Below are 18062 nucleotides of genomic sequence, written 5' to 3'. Positions count from 1 at the left end.
GGCTTGGGGCAAAGTTCCTCTGCCACTGCATTTCTGTGGAAGTAGGATCTTTGGACTTGTAAACAATTCAACATTATTCCATGTTCCAGAGCTAGGCCTTCACCAGGGATTTGACATCCTGTAATTGCAAAGAGGGGGTTCTACCTCAGCTGGAAAAGAACAGGCTTCAGTTGAAGTTTTCTGAAGGGAAACTGGTGATTGTCCTCACAGCTGGTAGAAGGGATCATAGCTGTCAGGGCTATTGCAATTGTTGCCGTTTCCACAACAGCATTTATGTCCCACTGACGGTTGTCAATCTGTTTTTCCTTGAAGTTTTGTGAAATGGTGTCTACTCCAGAGATAAGTCGCTGGGCTGGGCCGATCATCGATGTTCTTCTGGATTATGTGGGTAATGTGCAGCTCTGTTCCCGGCTCAAGGAGCATATTGACAGCTATGAGGACTGGGCTGTCATTAAAGAAAAAGCAGGTATGGTCTCTCAGAAGGGAATCTGGCACAAATAGTCCCACTGTTGGATTCAAAACCTCAGTCACCATCTCCTCTTAGTATTCATGCCATAAACTTGAAAGGATTTCCCTGCTGTGACTGACCAGGTATGAGGGTCAGAAATTTCTGGGGTGTCACTGGCTCTGTGGTGTGAAATGCACACCAGCCATAGATCTGACCCACTGGGAATGAGCACTGCAGTGCAGAAAGGCCCATTTGGATGTACCAGGGGTGCAGTCAGATCAGGACAGGTGGGAAGCCCAGCCATCTCCACAGCAGCCTAGCAGGCACCAGTGGCCTTTAAAGCCTTTATTAATATTGCACTCTCCTAATATCCTTTCCCTCAGGAAAAAGTCTTTCATAGATATTATCAGAATCAGTGTTCTGCCACCAAGCTATATTTGGTACCTATTGCAGTTATTTCCAGTGGGAAGGCTGAATACTTTGAAGTGGCTTGTTTAAATCCTCCCAGAAAGCCCATTGCTATGGCTGATATGGGGTACAGCACCCCATCTTCCAGCCCCACTTCCTTCCCCATGGCATGCCTCAGAACAGATGATCTGCCACCAATCCCAGACACATTATCCCTTCATTACAGAAAAAAAACCCTTTCTTCATTCTTCCTTTTCCCATTTTCCTGACACTGTCCTGCTCAAGCTGAGCTCAAGTCCCTCAGGTTAAAACCTCTTCTGCTCATGTTTCTGACCCTCCTGTCTTTCAGAACCTCCACGACCTCTTTCCCATCTTTGCCGCATCAAGGTACGGAGCCTGGTTGGAAGAAACCGCATTAAACTCCTTGACACCCTGCCTCTGCCAGACAGACTGATCCGGTACCTACAGCACGATTACTCACAGTGACCCCAAGCACACTGGATATGCAGCAGCTTCCCAGCGTGGCACCGGGCGTCACCACCATGGCACAGGTGCACACCAGGGAGGAATTGCTGCTGGCTTGGTCAAGCACCCTCCCGTGACTAATCTAAGAGAAATGTGCCTTTGAAGCATGAGTGAGAAGAAAATGGAGCAGACAGCTAACATAGGAGACTGTTGTTAGGTTTTTCAGGAGAAAAGACATACAATCCACCTCAGACCTTAGTCTGCAAAGAGGAAGAAATGAAAGCCAACACTGACAAATGAGTAGTGCTGAAGCAAGTATCAGTGAGGAACATCCTGAAGCTTAGCATCTTTGCTGTGGTCACAATTCAGAACTTGTCAAGAATTAACGTACTTGGGAAAACAGTCACATTACCTTCACTGACTGAGATTTTTATTGTAGTTTCTGTTCTATTGTTAGGATTTCTTCTAAGTGTGTTGGTTGCTAATTCCCTGATATTTTGACATCACCTTGCTAACACTTTTACTTCTTTTTTTGTACCTTTCTTATTGAGTACTTGATTTCTGAATATGCAAATCTCAGAACTCTTTAATAGATTAAGTCCAGAAATGCTGAATCCTTTAAAAGTCAAGAAAAGGTTTATTTAAGGAGGATGGAAGAATTATTTGCACATAGTGAATGCAGTTCATTCTGTATTATATTTGCAATAGGAAGCAAGTGAAATTCTGCTTGAGAGAATTTCCTAGACTGGGGATTTGAAAGCAACCCTGAGCTCTTTTTTTTTTGTGTAAATTAGAAGTAGCTGCACTGTAAACAGTAGGTTTATGCTTTCATGAAGCTGGTGTCAGAACAGAACAAAGCCCTAGAGGAGCAGGAACGGAGAGTGATGTGGAGAGGCAACACTGCTGAACCAACTTATTCTCTTCCTCCCCCAGAAGATCTTATCGCTACAAGACCCAGCCTCTCCGACCTCCTTGGACCTCTGTGGCTATAACAATACCATGATTGAAAGTAAGAGAAATTATTTCAAAATTATGGAAGTCAAACTTCAAAATTTATGAAAATGAATACCCAGACTTAGGTTTCCAAATCCTTGCTCATGTGCCTAACAATGCCAAGTTGCTTGCACCAGGTGTCGTTCCGCTTAAACCAGGGGGATCATATTCAGTATCAGATATTACTGAGGCAGAATATAAATCTCAGAATTTAGCCCTGAATATTCTGACTCTGGAAGTTTGAAGTATCTGTTAGCTTCCTTTGACACTGATGAAAGTTATTATCTCTGTTTCTTTGAAAATTAGGTCACCTATTTACAGCTCAGATCCACAACTGATTTATGGCAGCTTAACAAGTCACCATCTATCTGCTGAACCACTATAATTGTCCGTGAAATTCTTTTATTGAAGTTTTTAACAAGTCACATTCCCTCACAGCTGGGGAGGCCAAGGAACCCATGAACAGTTATTGGCAGTGACTACAGCTCACTTGACAGGTGTGACTTGCTGAACTGCTTTGATGAGTGCTTTGTTCCTCACTAGGCACCTAAGAAAGTATGGAAGAAACTAAGCTTGGAACTACATCTTTGCAGATCTTATGCTAGAAGTATCTCCTTGCCTTAGGTGACAGAGGAGCTGTGCACCATGGTCTGCTTGGAGTCCCCACCAAAGACCTTACAAATCTGGTTTTGTTTGTTGGTCTGCATACCATCCATGGAATATGATAGAAATGTAAGTAGGGAAAATACATTGCACTGAGTTTTATTTGTGTGGAGTTTTATACCTTAACACAGGACTAAAGTGTGTTGCACAAATACAAGTAATACAATCTGTCTGGGCACACAGACTGTGATGACTTTGTGTGAAATGTGTTCATCACTTGTGGGACAGGATGGGAGCAGAAAAAGGATTGGTTACAGGATTGCTTACTCTGTCCACTGCTGTCCCCTTTATAAATGCAAAAATTGAAAAACCACAGTTTCAGTTCACACTGAACACTGATCTTCTTGTAAAGCTTTGGAAAGTCAGGTGAGATTCCTCCACTGTCGAAGTCATCCAGTAACTTCCTTTACTGCCAGTTTAAGATCTACTCCCTTGTCTCCTGCAGTGTGAACAGGGAACTGGTTCAGGTTAGAAGAACACTGGATGGAGAGAAAAGGATGGGGAGCAGGAAATCGCTATATCAGCTCTGCCAGTGAAGGCCCTGTATTGGTAAGCAGCACCTGGAGAAATTGAAAATCACCATGGAGTTCATGCATCTCTCACTTTCTGGGGCTGAACAACGAAGGTCTGGGTCTTACATTGATGTAATTCACAAGTCCTTGAAATCAAATAAGTGTAACAAAGCAGAGTTGTAGAGGGTGATGGACAGAGCTTGGTGGAGACCACTTCAGTGTTTGTTTGGTGTGCAGTGGCAGCCCTGGCAGGTAGAAGGATTCATGATCACCAAGTACGCATATAATTCCAGAAGTGGGATTTCATAAGCTATCCCAAACTGGGAATTTCCCCTGAGACAACATTCTTGTGTCCACAAAAGTCTGGCAAGTAGCAATTTCTTCTTATGTCCTTGGAGAAGCTGAAACTGGGTTTGAATGGGACAAATACGGAAAGCCCATTTCTCCTTTCAACCAAGAGAGCTTCATTCCTATTGGGAGACCCATGTCCTGATTGCTGTCAACCATCTGTCCTGAACAGGAGTCACTGAGCCAGAGAGCACTGATCTGATAGGAACATAAGACAGCTGTGGGAAGGATAAGTGCATGCTGTGCACAGAAACTGAGCTGAGAAGAGTGTACCTGTTAAAGGGGGAATCTGGTAATTACAATGTTATTAAGTCCTTTCTGCTTGATCTTTAAAGCCAACCTTCACACACTCAGTTTACTTTTATTTGCACTGAAATGGAGCCCACTACCTGTCCACTCCTGTCACTGACATACTATTTTGTGCACAATACTGAATCTGCACCAATTCAATGTGCCTTTAATGCATCTATCTAGAAGTTACTGTGAAAAGAAAAATACTCCAAAACCCAGGCAAGGCAGGCTTTGTAAGCAGATCAGTAATTCTAGCGCAAGGTGAAATGGCTTCTTTTGCTGAGTGTGATAGATAGACTCCTTCAGAGATGATGACTTTATGTGAAATGTTCTAGGAATATTTCATGACCAGGTTACTGTACTTTTTTTACTGCAACATGTGCAATTCACTTGATGTTCTTGTGCACTTTTTTGAATTTTTTATTTCATTTTGTATGAAAATTTTTTCATTTACCTCTCCCTTCCCATTATTTATAAAAGCTATTGTGTTTTTAAAAGTTTAAATCTGCATTGTTCTAGTAAATAGCAGCTCTCAAATGTTATGTTTCCATCTTTCAAACAAAGTATGAATAAACAAGTAGATTCTGAAGGACTATCAGCTGTCCTGAATAGCAACATCAAACATTGACCAGCCAAACACAAAACTATCCAGGAAAATTCTGAATCAAACCAAGCTTGAACAATTAATAATTCTGATGTTAATCTCAGGGATGAGAGAACAGTGAGTATTGCTAGAGAGGAGACAGAGTTGCTATTATTTGCAAACCTTTTGGAAAGTCTCACACATCCCCATTCAGGGATTTTGAATATACTTAACAATTGTCTTCTGTTCGTTTGTGTTTTACTTCACTGCTGCTCCAGTTCAAAGCCCCAGCAAGGGCCACTGCCTGCCTAAGGCTGGGGAGGGGGAGCTTCCATGTCACAAAGGATTTTGAAAAAGTAACATTACTTTACATCTGAGTGTAGGAGCATAAATATTTGAGTCAGGTCATTTAGAATGGCCTGTTTCAATCCTTCATCATAACTTTAAAACACACTATTCTACTACATGGAAAATGTGCAGCAATATACATTCAAATAAGAAAGACTTTAAAAGAAGGAAAAAAAGAAAACTAGGAATTTAATATTCAAAAGATAGAAACTTGGTTTTAATTCTCTTCTTTCTCTGGACTTCTTCAGAAATAAAATTTATACAGAGGCTATCCACTTTGCCAAGTATTTTAATTTTTATAGAAATACTTACTCTGGTGTGATCCACAGCACTTTGAAAATTCCCTTCTGAAATCAAGCAGTAACACTTGAGGACAGCAACCACTGCAATACCACTAATTCATTCCAAGACGTGGTCTAGCCACCCAGATGGAAATCCAGACCAATACCAAGGAGGCCACTCTGCATTGATAGTACTGAGACAGAGTTCAGCATCTGGCTGCATCTGGATTACAGCAGTGACACAGAGCTACTGATGTGAGAAAAGTCCCCCATTTCCATGTAAAAAAACTTCCTTGCCTACAGGTCTGTAAATTAAAAGCCCTTGTTCTCCTACCTTTAACTTCAATGGCTCTGGTTTCTGTTATTCTTCTTTTGGAGAGGGACAGTTTCCTCATGGATTTTTTCCAAAAAAAGGGAAAGGCGTCTAAGTATGTTCCTATCTTCACTTCTGGATCAAGAGCTAACCTGACATCTTTAACCCCTAGATTAGCTCTTTAGCACCTCACACCTCACACATAGTTGCAGGTATGTGCTACCAAAGATATTTCCTGCTCTCTGTCCTATAGGTATAGTCTGTACTGGCTTGATACATACATTAAGTGCGTATAGCAGGGTGAAAGCAGTGAAAGCCATCTGCACTTCTGACTTGCACTCCTAACACCTTACAGACATTATTTCCATAAAAGTGAACACTGGTGGGATGTGTGAGGTTTGGGGAAAGAGCAAACCACTTGTAGCCTGGGAGTAAAATCACAGAATATTCTAAGTTGGAAGGCACCCACAAGGATCATCAAGTCCAAGTCTTAAGTGAATCCTGTACAGGGATCAAATCCACAACCTTGGCATTATCAGCACCAGACTCTAACCAAATGATCTAATCCCAGTGGCAGTTCATATCCTAATAAAAGGTGCAACCTGGTTATATAATACCAAGGCCATTAGAAGATACAAAATGATACTCTACAATTGCTTCAGATTATAACCTTTTTACTGACTGCAATGCACTCAAATGAAGTGTTTTCTGTTTTTGCCTTGAAGAAGAATCAGGAGTCATAGAGAGCTATGCTAGTCAGAGACCAAATCAATCAAGGCCACTTTTTATTGAATGCTGGGAGAAGTCCCCATTAGCTTCAGCAACAGCAGGTTCAGGCCCTGGGAGATCACAGGTGTCCATTCTCTGGCCCTTTTTCCTCCCAAAATATACTTCTCTTGACTTCAGTGATTTACTCCAGTATAACCAAATGGATACATACAACTGCAATATTAAACCTCTCACATTCCATGTTCTGTGTCTTAATACCACTTTCTCCATGGGTTTAAGAGAAACCTAACTTAAAAAGACGTCCTATTAAATTCTCCAATGACAATTTGTTAAAAAAAATAGGAAAATACTAGGCAAAACATTCACAGACAGGTCTTGTGATAACATCTTAAAATCAGCCAAAATAAAAGATGTCTCTCAGCCAGAAATCAAGGCAGTCTATTCTTTACTTTTTTCTTCCATCGCACCTAATGGTTTTGTATTAAACTAATACAATTCCTCATTTATTCTGTTGATGCAGAGCAATTCCTGATGTGAAAATTCATCCCACTTCCATTTGCACCAGTTTAGCACTAGCTAATATCCTAGCCCCAGAAGAATTACTTCTGATTTATATCAATCTGAATAGGCAGAGATTTCAGCCCTCATATCCCCCCACCAGTTGCAAATCAAACCTGTGCCTACCCAGTGGGGAAACACTAAACAGACTGCATTTGCAGAATCACCAAAATAAAATTACCTCCTTTCTTTCCTTATTTTTTTCTTTTAATTCTCTCAGTATTTACATACAACAAGAGCTTAAATCAATCACAAGTGGTTTCTATCTCAAATACCATCCTTCCAGTCTCTTGCATGCAAAACGAAATGACCTGAATATCTTGACTTCTCTGGAATTACTTTTAAGTACAAAAACCCTTTGAATGCATTTAATTCATTCCATTTCACTGCTGCTGCCTCAAGGCAGCCCCAGAAAGATGTTCCCACGTGGAGAAGGTCTCCGAGGTGTGCGGCTATGAACGGCCCGCAGCCCCGCTCGCCGCGGCTCAGACAATGCCCCTCGATGAGAGACCTGGTGTGCCTCATGCTCCATGCCACCGGCTTCGCAAGGTTTATTCCCGATTTACCCCCGTGTGCTGAGAGGAGAGTGCAGCCCAAGTACCTTCCCAGCAGTTACTAATTCCCTCCAGCCCGCCCACAAGGCAGACGGGTGCGAGCGCCGGCCTCCTTCTCCTGCCGCTCCGCGCTGCCAGCAGCTCATGCCCGGAGGCTGACCGGGCCTTTCAAATCCCCCTCAGGAGCTGTCGTGTTCGGCATGACTCCGACACCCGCCCCGCTAAAGATAGCCGAAAACATTGAAGATGGGTGGGGGGATGGCGGGCTTGGTGGGGATGGGTTTCAGAACCATGGGCCTGTAGAGTTTCTGCCCCGGGCCATCGGCCTCCTTGCAGAAATGCGGCACCTCCGCCGGCAGCGCGGCCGCACTTTTCCTCCACAGCCCCAGCCCCGGGAAGGGCGACGGGGGCAGCGCGCCCGGGGGCTGGTACACGCCTGGGCCGGGGCAGGGAAAGGGGCAGCAGGTCCAAGCACCCACCCGGCCTGAGAGGGCCCCGGCAAGGTCCTTCTCCCCGGCATGTGGCGCAGGGTCAGGGGGGCTCTCCTGGCCAGCAGCATCTGGGCTCCTTTTGCTTTTCTTCCCCTCATAGGGAGGAGGGTCTCTGGGAGCTTGGAACCCCTCAGGGCTGGCAGGAAAGGCCCTGCCCGTCAGGCTCTGGGCCGGCCGTGGCTCTTCCCAGAAGGAGGCGGGGAGCTGGCGCTTCCTCATGGGCACCTGGTCAGGTCGGGCAGCCTCGGGTTTTTGTTCCTGCAAAACCCGTTCCCCGGTGAGGGTCTCCTCTGCCTCGGCTGTCTGCATCACCTTTTCAGCGGCAACCCCACCGTGGGGGCCGGAGTCTGGTGCCTCGGGCTGGGGGCCGCGGGCCCGGTCCTCTGCCCCCCTGCGCCAGCCGCACTCAGGGGGTTTGCTGGGGTGACATCGTGGGATTCGTGAGTACTTCTGAGAAAACCGCTTGAGCTGCTTCTGCAAGTATTTTCTGTGGTCAACTGACCGGCGACAAGGAGCTGATTTATCCAGAGCCGCTTTGATGTCGCTCGAAGCCAGGTTAACGAAGTTCAGTAGAGTTTTTACCTCGCTGTCTGATGCCATCTCACTGAATGCACTGTGCAGAGTTTCCCATTAAAAGTTTATAATCCTTCTTCGGACAAACCTTGGCAAACCTGCGAAACACGACGGGCAGATTTTTGAGCAAGAAGCTTTGGTTCAAATAGCACTAACCAAATGGAGGGAGGGTAGGGAGACATGTCAAACTTCTCAGGCGCGCAAACAAGTCGTTCGTCAGCTCGCTTCCATGCAGGGCAACTCCCGTCGGAGCGGACGCGTGCCCGCAGCCCACCGCCCCGCACTGCTGCCCCAGCACACACCGGCACGGGGACCGGCTCACAAGTGCCAGCCAGCTCAGCGCCTAATCTTGTTAGAGAGCACTTAGGTGGACAGCAGTCGGGGTGGCCGCCCTGTAAGCAAGCACGGACACTCACCCGGCGCGCGGCAGCTTTTCTCACCGGTGCTGGCGGCTGCGTCGCTGCAGAGGAGAGCCCCTTCCCCGCTAATCTCGTTAGGCAGGTTACACACCGCCAACCTCGGTGGAGGCAGCCAGGGCCCGCCAGTGTTTGGATGCAGTTTAGCAAGCACTTGAGCAAGCTGAATGAATATCGACTCCAGCGAGTTCGGGGCTCTCCCAGGCCAATCAGAAGCCACTTTGCCAAATACAAAGCATCCCAATCAGGCATCAGCCTCCCCTCCTTGCATTCTTTGCCATCACAAATTGTCTCCATGGGGACAGCCGCAGAAAGACAGCTAATAAATACAATCATTTCCCCATTATTTCTACCATTCTCCCTATCCCCTTCACCTCGATGGAAACCTTTCATTTAAAAATTACACAATCTGAAGCAAAAATGCTGAAGATGAGTTAGGAAAGTTTAGACACCCTTTTCTCTGCATTCTCCAAAGCTGTCTGGGGACTGATACTAAACATGCTTCATTGGCACAGGACAATATAATACGGGGGACTGGACTAGCCTACTTCTAACCGTTCCCCACCAGAGCATTTTTTTTTTTTAAGGGGAGGATGATGTCAGAAAAAGGTAGGAAAGGAACAAATCTCTAAAGAGATGTGCAGATATCCATGGAAAGGGAGCTTGAGCGCTCAAGAATCTTGTCTTTATGTTTGCCCCCTCAATTGAGTTACACAAAAGCTGAATTACCCATTCAAACTACCCGAACAAAAGGATGGAGTTGGATAGTACTCTTGCATCTGTAGTCAAACAGTTAGAGACTTAAATCGAGTCGTCATGATGGAGAAAGAGTTAGACAAAGCCCATAGAATTGCCATCAGCAAACATTTTCCTGTGTCATATTAGTGGGTCTCCATGACTCCCCCTGGCCTGGGGACAATAGCACAAGTTTGCACACTCGACTACTGTCACCCTGCCAACGCTGGCAAGGAGCAGAAACAGGACAATCCTTTAAGGGGAAAGCATGCCCGCTGCAGGGAAGGTAAGAAGAGAGGGAAGAAAAGGCGTGTGAAATGCTAATTGAGCTGCTTCCTTTACTGATCCAGAGTTATGCGAGCCTTCTGCCTTCTCGAAGGCTTTTCCCTAAGGGGTGACGATTACTTAAAAGCACAGTAAAACCTAGAGCTGGAGGGAGAGGAGAGGAGAGGAGAAGAGCTGCCCTTGGTGTGCACCGATGACACAGAGCTGGCAGCAGCCTGTATGCCAGCCAGCACCCGCTGCCTCCCACAGCTGAAGAAGCTTTGCTCCTGCTCTCCAGTCCCCAGTACCCTGGGGATGGGAAGACTGGATAGGGGCACAGGACCTGTGTACCCATCATCAAGGAGATGCTGCCAGCTCTGAATCAAACACAGATGTGTGCTGAGGAAAGCAGGGACTGAAGTCCAAGACATTTTGCAAGTAAAATCTACCTTACTGACATGAGGCATCAAAGGCCTGAGCACTGACGGATGAAAACAGCCACATTTTACAAGTATTTTACTGACTGTTACTTTATTTCTATTTATCCAATTTTCATCAGAGGGAGCCAAGATCCAGATTGTGCCATTATATGAAAGTCTGGGCAGAGGTCTCAGGGGTGATTCTTCAGGATCCCTGTACTGGTGCACTCAAGTACTGTACTGGTGCACTCATCCCTGTTCACACCTTTTCTCTCAGTCTGGCCTGAGCCACATGTGGTGGTGCCCAGGCTGAGGTGTTTCAGGTCTAGGGAGAGCCTGGGGTCAGGACGTCCTGCAACAGAATGTGCTGCAGAGCTGTTGGCACCACGGTGGGCTGTAACACAGTGGCTGATTTGCTACTTGCAGGTGTGCCTCTCTCCTCCTGGTGTCTTTGTGGCCCACACAGACACTTCTGTGCAGCTGAGGCTACAGGGAGAGGTTTTGTCTAGCTCATTGAAAGAGATGCACACCAAGGGGTCATGTCTCTCTTTGCAGGAACAAACTGCCTTCTGTGCTTGAGCTTTCAAACCCAGCCTGGGACACCACATTTCATGGTGCAGGCTCCCACTAGAGGTAGTTGGTTTCCCAAGGTGGAAAAAGGGAGAGATAGGGAGACATGTGACAGGTGCCTGTGAGTCAGAGATTATCTCAGGATGTTACTGAACTATGTCCTCAGAGGCCGGGGAAACTCATGCCATGTATTATGAGACCTACATCCAATCGTGGGGGCTCCAGAACCCTAGGCTGTGCTCTGGGACTGAGGGCTAGTGGGTCAGTTAGATTGAAGAGGGTGGATGTGACTTGCCTGCATACTGGGGGATAACAGCCCTGCACACCTCCAACACAGTCACTGCAGAAACCCTTTTGAAGTTCCTACACTACAGCCATGCCCATCTTCTGCCAGAAGGACACTCGTTCAGGATGTGGCTCCTTGGACACACATGGCAGGGATGGAGGAGCTCCCCATGCCTTGCTACACTCGCTGCTCCGGCATCCCATTCCCCTGCAGCTGGTAACAGTGGGGTGCCAGAGGGGAATGAACCAGCAAGAGGGATTTAAAAACCAGAGCAACCCACCCTTTCAAGGTCAGACTCAGGTTGAGCTGCACAGGGTTTTCTCTAAGAGGCCACCGGAGCCCTTTTGTTCCTCGCTGCTCTCGCCATGTTCATCCCAATGTACATGTGAAAGGAACAATTAACAATAGGGCACTCCTCTACGAGGATCCAATGCACTTTGAAGTGTCCACCAAGCAAAGGCTCAAGAATGATACATCATTTTCCACTGTGAACATGTCAAACTAGTACAGCAATTGAAAAAATGTCTCCACATGCCTTCCCAGCATGCAGACAGGGACCAGCTGGAGAGCTACTTCATATCCGACATGTCACCTCCTGACAGCTGTCTTCTTGGGAATTTTTGGTATGTAAAGTTTTCTAACTCCTTTTTTTAAGTAAAGCACAAGAATAGATCCATTCACTTGAAAATTGCAGCCAGGCCTCTCCTAAAATGAAGTTTTCCTTTGAGACTAAATTAAGAAGTGAGGAAAGATTTTCTTGCACAAAAATACCTGCGAAGTTTTTTTAAAAGTGTCACTAATTGTGAGCGATGTTGATCTTTAGTCATTTCTACACTAAAATTTCATGAAGTTTATTTCCAGGCTGAGGGGCTCATTCAGCAAAAGTATTCCAGCATTAGGTTATCCTGGACCATGTGAGCACACCCACTAACCAAAATGCACAACATTAACTGGGCCAAGGATCCCTCCTCCATAAGTGACACAAGCATTTCAAATAGCAGGAATACCTAAATCATGCTGGTAAAACAAAAGGCAGCTCAGTGAACAACCGAGCAGCACAGAGATGATACAGAAGTCACTGTTTTGACTTCTCAAAACTCTTTTTCCTTCACTGAAAGGAAGGGTTTTGTCCATCCTAACCTGAGCAACAGATGTTACAGCAGGGTTCACCCCGCTATCAGGATCAGAGCTGTGAAAATCACGTAGTACTTTCTGGGAAGGCCTGGACTGAAATCAGCTCTTGGTGGCTGTATCTGCTTGTCTGAAGTACACATCTGAATGACAAGCACCATTATCCTCATCTCTTCCCCATGAGTGTCAAAACTAGGCAATCTCTGTTAATCACAAAGAGAAACCCAGTAAATCTATCAGATTTTTATTTGAAAAATACGGCTTCTTAACAGACATCAAAATATTTTCTTTAGAAATTCCACAGAGGTTTTGCTGAGGGAAGGGGAGGGGAGGCAAGGCAAGGCAAAAAATAAATTTCCATTGTTTTATAAATTTTTTATACTATTTTTCCCCATTTGGGTTGCAGTCCTGTATCTCCATGTTGAGCCTAATGGGTGTGCACTTCGAAGCAAAGAAAAAACGGAGCTCCAACTGTTTTGAACGTTAGACAGTTAGCTGGGACATCTCAGATAGGCCACGTGTGAATTGTTCCTTTTCTTTGTCCTGTCCACTGCGGGCAGTTAAAAGCAAAGATAATTCAGTTGTGTGATCTGTTGTCGCTCACCTGCTGCCTCCTAAGCCTCTGCTTTGCCTTCACACTTGAAAAGGAGAGCCAAGAACCTGAGGAGAGGTGATGATGATTCATGGTGAAACCAGAAGTACTGGCCTAGAGAGGAGTAGTATTGGGATGGAGGAAGGCCACTAAAGCTCTTCCTTGGGGGATCCTGATTTTAGATTTTATGTTGACAGTGACTGAAGAGGAAAGATGTTAATGATGCACTGATGGCATAAAAATGAATTTAACATCATAGTGCAAGAACTGGGTGACCTTAAAGGTGAATGCAATGGGAGAGGAAAGGATTGCAGTAACTGAGCCATGCACCTCAGGAACTGATAGCAGGAATTTCTGTCATAAGGAAAAATGACATTGTCTGGAAATGAGAAGGGCAATCAGGTCACAGGTTAAAAATGAATCTCCCTCCATCTAGTCTGACCTTCAAAGTGTGTGGAGGGGAGAGGGGTGAGGGAGAAAGGTGGTGTGGTGCTGATGGTGCTCAGGACCCCAAACAGGCTTAGACACTGGCCCCAGCCTGGGACAGGAGCTTGTCCATTCCAGGACCTGCAAGTTCATTTGAAAGGGATGTCTGGCAGTGTGGGCATAGGGGTGCAGCCAAAGGCCTTAGCATCCCTTCCTGCACTCCAGCACACAGGCACTGCAGACAGCAGCAGGGATGTCTCTTGCCTGGCACTGACCCTCACACAGCCTGGTCCTGCCCCAGAGCTGAGTCCTCTAAGCTCATGGAAAGAGAATATGGGATGTCTCCCCATTCTTGTGCTATCCAGTTGTTCCCTTTTCTCACCCTCCACATCTTCTTGTTGAAACTAACACCTCTGCTCCCAGGAGAACAGCAGTCTGGCTCTCCAGCAGATGAAGCTTTGACTCTTTCCCCACCCTCCTTTTTTTTTCCCCTCTTGACAGTCTGCTTTGACCTGAGTGACATCCTCTCTTTGCTTTCAGTGCCTGATTTTCTGCACTTGGGGACAGACTTTGAGCAGGCAGTAAGTGTTGAGGCCATGCAGAGACAGCGCGGGGGGGCTGCTGCTACCCCACAGCCTGCCATTCAGGCAGATGGTGGAGGGGGCCGATGTGAATAGCTCCTGTCAGTCTCATAGAGAGAACTTTACAATTGTGCTACGTGTTGGACTGCACGTGACTAATGCCATTCTTCTGCAGGCTGCAGGCAGGACACAGCTGTTTCTTTAAGGAGAATTTTGTTTTTCTGGGCAGAAGGAAAAGCACCCGTGACAATATTGTATCCATGTATCCGATATTACACTCCATAATTAGGCATGATCAAAGCCCTTCCTGCCTTTCTCTACCTCTCTTTCTGGTAAATAAGATAATGTTTAAAAAAAAGCATGGCCTTGGTTTGGTCCTTCTGAAGGTTTAAATTCTACCTCCCCACATGGCAGGTATGCACTGAGAAAAAGCAACAGGGCCAAATATAGGTTTCTTTACATAATTCTGGAGTAAATAAGTATTTCAAGACCAGGACTAGCTCCATGCCAAATGCTACAGAGTGCATCTGTTGATGAGAAACAGTGCTGCAAAAAGAATTTTAAAAATACAGACATTATTATGAACATATGAAAGGGTGACTACCTACTCTTAAAAGCTGCAAAATAAGAAATACACAATGGGCTCTGGACAGGGAGTCTGGATCTAGAGCTTACAGCACAGAAGAGCCATGCCAGATCAGAAGGGTAGTGCTCCTCCTGCCCACATTTTGACCAGGCTCACAGCTATGTTCCCTGCTCTACTCTCTTGGGCAAGGCTTCTCCACATGGGTGTTTCTGCACTGGAATCAGTGCTGGGCTCCTCAGCCCAGAAACTCACCCCTGACCGTCCTGCACGTGCATTCCCTTACCGCAGGGCACGACCCTGTCCCACAGCCCAACTGGGGCTGCACTTGCTCTTGAGCAGCCCTCGGAACTTGGACAAGGTGCAGGCAGTCCCAGGCAGTGCTTCCTTGAGCTGACCCCCATGTCAGGATGACCATGAGGCTTCAGGCAGGCAGCGATCTATCTAGCAATGCACAGAGTGTAGTTCTACCCCTAACGTTTCCTTCTGACAGCCTCCCTTGTTGTATTCCAGACATAGCATCTGCCCACCAGAACTGGTGAATCACCCTGTGGAGTGTGGAGCAGAGCAAGTGCCTTGGTTTGGCTCGTGCATGAGCATCACCCACAGTTGTGTGCAGGCATTGGCTCAGCACAGGGGGAGTTCAGAGAGGATGAGCTTTGCTTGAAGCCCCTTTGCCATCCCCTCTAAAGGGTGAGCCAGGAGATGTCTGAGCAAAAAGGGTGTCTTTGATCTCTTTCTCTTCCTTCCATCAATGAGCCATTGAGGCTGCAACAAGCTGTGTTTCTGTGGCATAGCAGTCCCATCTCAGACTGTGTTTTTGCAGCACAAATTTACCTTGGACCCACACTTTTTTGAGGTATTTCATACATAGGATTGATAGAGACAATAAAAGCTAACACTAACTACTATTTCAGTTTCTCTTTGTTGATAAACAGTTAGAAATAACAAGGGTCATAATTGTCAAACCAAAATAAAAATTCCTTTCTTATCTGTAATGACAGAAATAGCTGATGAACTACGACCCTCTTTTTTCACCAGATCTTCAAACTCTCTTGGTGGTCTGCAGTACAGAAGCTACGGGGGAGCTCTTGCAGTCCCAAGTGTCCTACGGGAGGGATACTAGGATGAAGACCCAGTATCCAGCCTAGCTGGGCTGAACTATCCGTGCAGAAGACTTAGAAAAAACTCTAAAGGTCTCTAAATCTTCGCTACACTACCTGTTGTCTTGATTGGTAACTTTAGCAATATTAATAGTTTGGGGAATTCAGCTGCCTTTGCAGCAGGCAGTTGCACAAGGAAGTAGAACCAGCGTGTACCAAATTCGATGTCATCCCTCCATCCCAGTTTTGGAAGTGTCCTTCTCTAAAATCGACCTCATGCTTCAAATGAATGTGCAAAGGTGACAAGGGCTGCAGCTGCTACTGAGGGTCACCGTGGGAATCCCTAGAAGGGTCCATAGGAGGTGAGTGCCAGGAAATGCAAACAAGTGCCAGAAGTGCACGCTGAGGCTAAGTGGGTATGCCAGCTCTGCCTCTCAGCGTGATGCGTTTGATTCCTAAGCTGTGTTTAGACAGGTAAGTGGCCATCACCTGTGGAAAAGGTCCGCCGTGCGCCGCTGCTGCCGGGAGCAGCCGGGTCAGGCCGCCCGTGTGCCCTGTCCCGGGGTGCGCTGCGGAGCCCCAGCCGGGGCCGTGTGGCGGCGCTGCCGCGAGGGGGCGCTGCGGGAGCCCGGCTGGGCCCGGCCGCGCTGCCCCAAATTTGCGCGGTGCTCCTGCTCTGTGCCGAGCTCCTGCCGAGCTCCCTCCCTTCCTCCTTTCCTACCTCCCTGCCTGCCTCCCTGCCTGCCTCCATCGCAGTGCTGCTCTCGGCCCGGGCAGCAGCAGCCTTTGCTCCGGCCAGAAAAGCCAACATCAGGGGTTAATTGTTACTTAAAACAAATCTCCTCTCCTCTTCTCCTCCCCTTTCACACCGCGATGCGGTCTGCGGTCGGGAGGTGCTCTCCTCTCCCCACACGGTGCTGCTGCTAAGGAGAGTAGGAGAAGCCACCGCGGGTGAAAAAACGAGCCTCTGTGTCCAGGAGGTCCTTGCCGGGCAAAAGGTTCAAAGACGCCTGAGCAAAATCCTGGGCAGCCTCAGAGCCCCCTCAGTTCAGTGGTGCCTGAGCATGCTCAGCATTGTCCAGGTGCTTGAGTCCAGTTCTTCGGGCCCAATCGTGCAAAAAGCATCAGGAAGATTGTCAGAGGAAAATGGGATCTTCAGAACATATTGCGGTGAAGAAATTGAGCAAATCACAAAGTCAATATTAATCAAAGTATTGGTGATCAGAATCAGTCTCTGCTGGAGCTCAGTATTTGCTCTAGGTGTTCTGGACTCATTACTACAACTGAAGCCAAAGTTTAAATGAACATGGATTTTTACAGGTACCAAATTAGGTTCCATCATGAGTTTTCCATTAAAAATACAAGAGCTGGGTACTTGGAGCAGATTAGCACTCTGTTTTCCTGGGATATAACAGTGTTTACATCCACTGGGATCCTATAGTGGGTGTTGATGGGAGGCAGCAGGGTTTGGTATGTGCTCCTGCAGAATGTAAAGGACTTGGAACACCAATATGCTGAAGTAAAAAAAAAAAAAAAACAAAACACCAAAACAAAAAAAGAATTATGTTTATTGGCCTTAACACAATCTTTTCCACCATCTTTTGCAGAGAATGCTAATAATGAAAAAAATAGTGTTTAATTGTTTATGACAAATAACAATAAAAATACATTGTCCAAAACCTAATTTTTTCAAGTCTGATATTAAGTTTGTTATTTTTCTCTTTTTCTTTCTGCCCTCAAAGAATCTGGTACATAGGAAAGTGTCACTGTTGCACAACCTAGATCTGTGCATACAACTGCCAGGCATGAGCAGAGCTTCACATGAGAGATAGTGATATTGGGGCACCTCGTCTGATCCATCACGGGGGCCAGGGAAATGAATCCAGATGGATGGTGCTTTTAAGTAGTGCTTCACTCACCAAATTCTATAATCAGTAGCTCATGGTGAATGAGAAGATTTGTAGCTATTTCTGAGAGTAGCTTAAATGTCTATTACTTGCAGTGTGATTTGTACCTTGGCAATGTATATCTGATGAGACTTTTATATCTGAGGAGGCTTTTATACTTAAATACTTATCAGAATTTGTATTATTTTCTTCATGAAAGCATATTGTGGAGCTACACTCAAGGACAGCAGAGAGTGATACAAACAACAGTTTGGCACAGCTTTGGCAGTCCTGAGCTTAGTGACTGCTGTTTGTCTCAGCACAGAAGGATGACACAAAGTAAACTAGAAGAGACTCACCAGTTTGCCAGCCTGACTGAAGCCAAGCTCTGCACTTGCTTGTCAGAGAAGGACCTGTAGACAATAGACCTGCCTGTGATGAAAATAAATGGGAAAAGGAAGGGTGAAAATGCAACTGGCTGTCCTGCTAGAAGTCTCTTTCTCACTTACAAG

The 18062-nt window shown here is 46.2% G+C and overlaps 2 protein-coding genes across 13 annotated transcripts in view; one reads left to right on the top strand and one right to left on the bottom strand.

The window, feature by feature from the left end:
- The window catches only part of ASB2 (ankyrin repeat and SOCS box containing 2), a 48261-nt gene extending 42588 nt beyond the window's left edge, over positions 1–5673 (top strand). For 11 of the 12 annotated variants that reach the window (XM_082284234.1, XM_082284231.1, XM_082284227.1 and 8 more), the window contains 2 exons: positions 313–466; positions 1206–5673. In XM_082284234.1, coding sequence (XP_082140360.1) covers positions 313–466; positions 1206–1342 — 291 coding nt within the window. In that variant the 3' untranslated portion in view covers positions 1343–5673. The remainder of the gene's footprint in view (positions 1–312; positions 467–1205) is intronic. The other variant, XR_014226537.1, reaches the window with a different exon arrangement.
- A 2042-nt stretch (positions 5674–7715) lies between these two features.
- Positions 7716–8585, bottom strand: FAM181A (family with sequence similarity 181 member A; the record flags this gene model as incomplete). The annotated part of the gene is made up of 1 exon (XM_082283262.1): positions 7716–8585. One exon carries the CDS (start codon positions 8583–8585, stop codon positions 7716–7718), a length of 870 nt encoding a protein of 289 aa, XP_082139388.1.
- Between the last annotated feature and the right edge of the window lie 9477 nt (positions 8586–18062).

This window comes from Coloeus monedula, assembly GCF_965178545.1.
Source record: "Coloeus monedula genome assembly, chromosome: 6".
NCBI lineage: Eukaryota > Metazoa > Chordata > Aves > Passeriformes > Corvidae > Coloeus > Coloeus monedula.
Note: the sequence above shows the minus strand (reverse complement) of the source record. Positions and strands in the feature narration are given on the sequence as shown.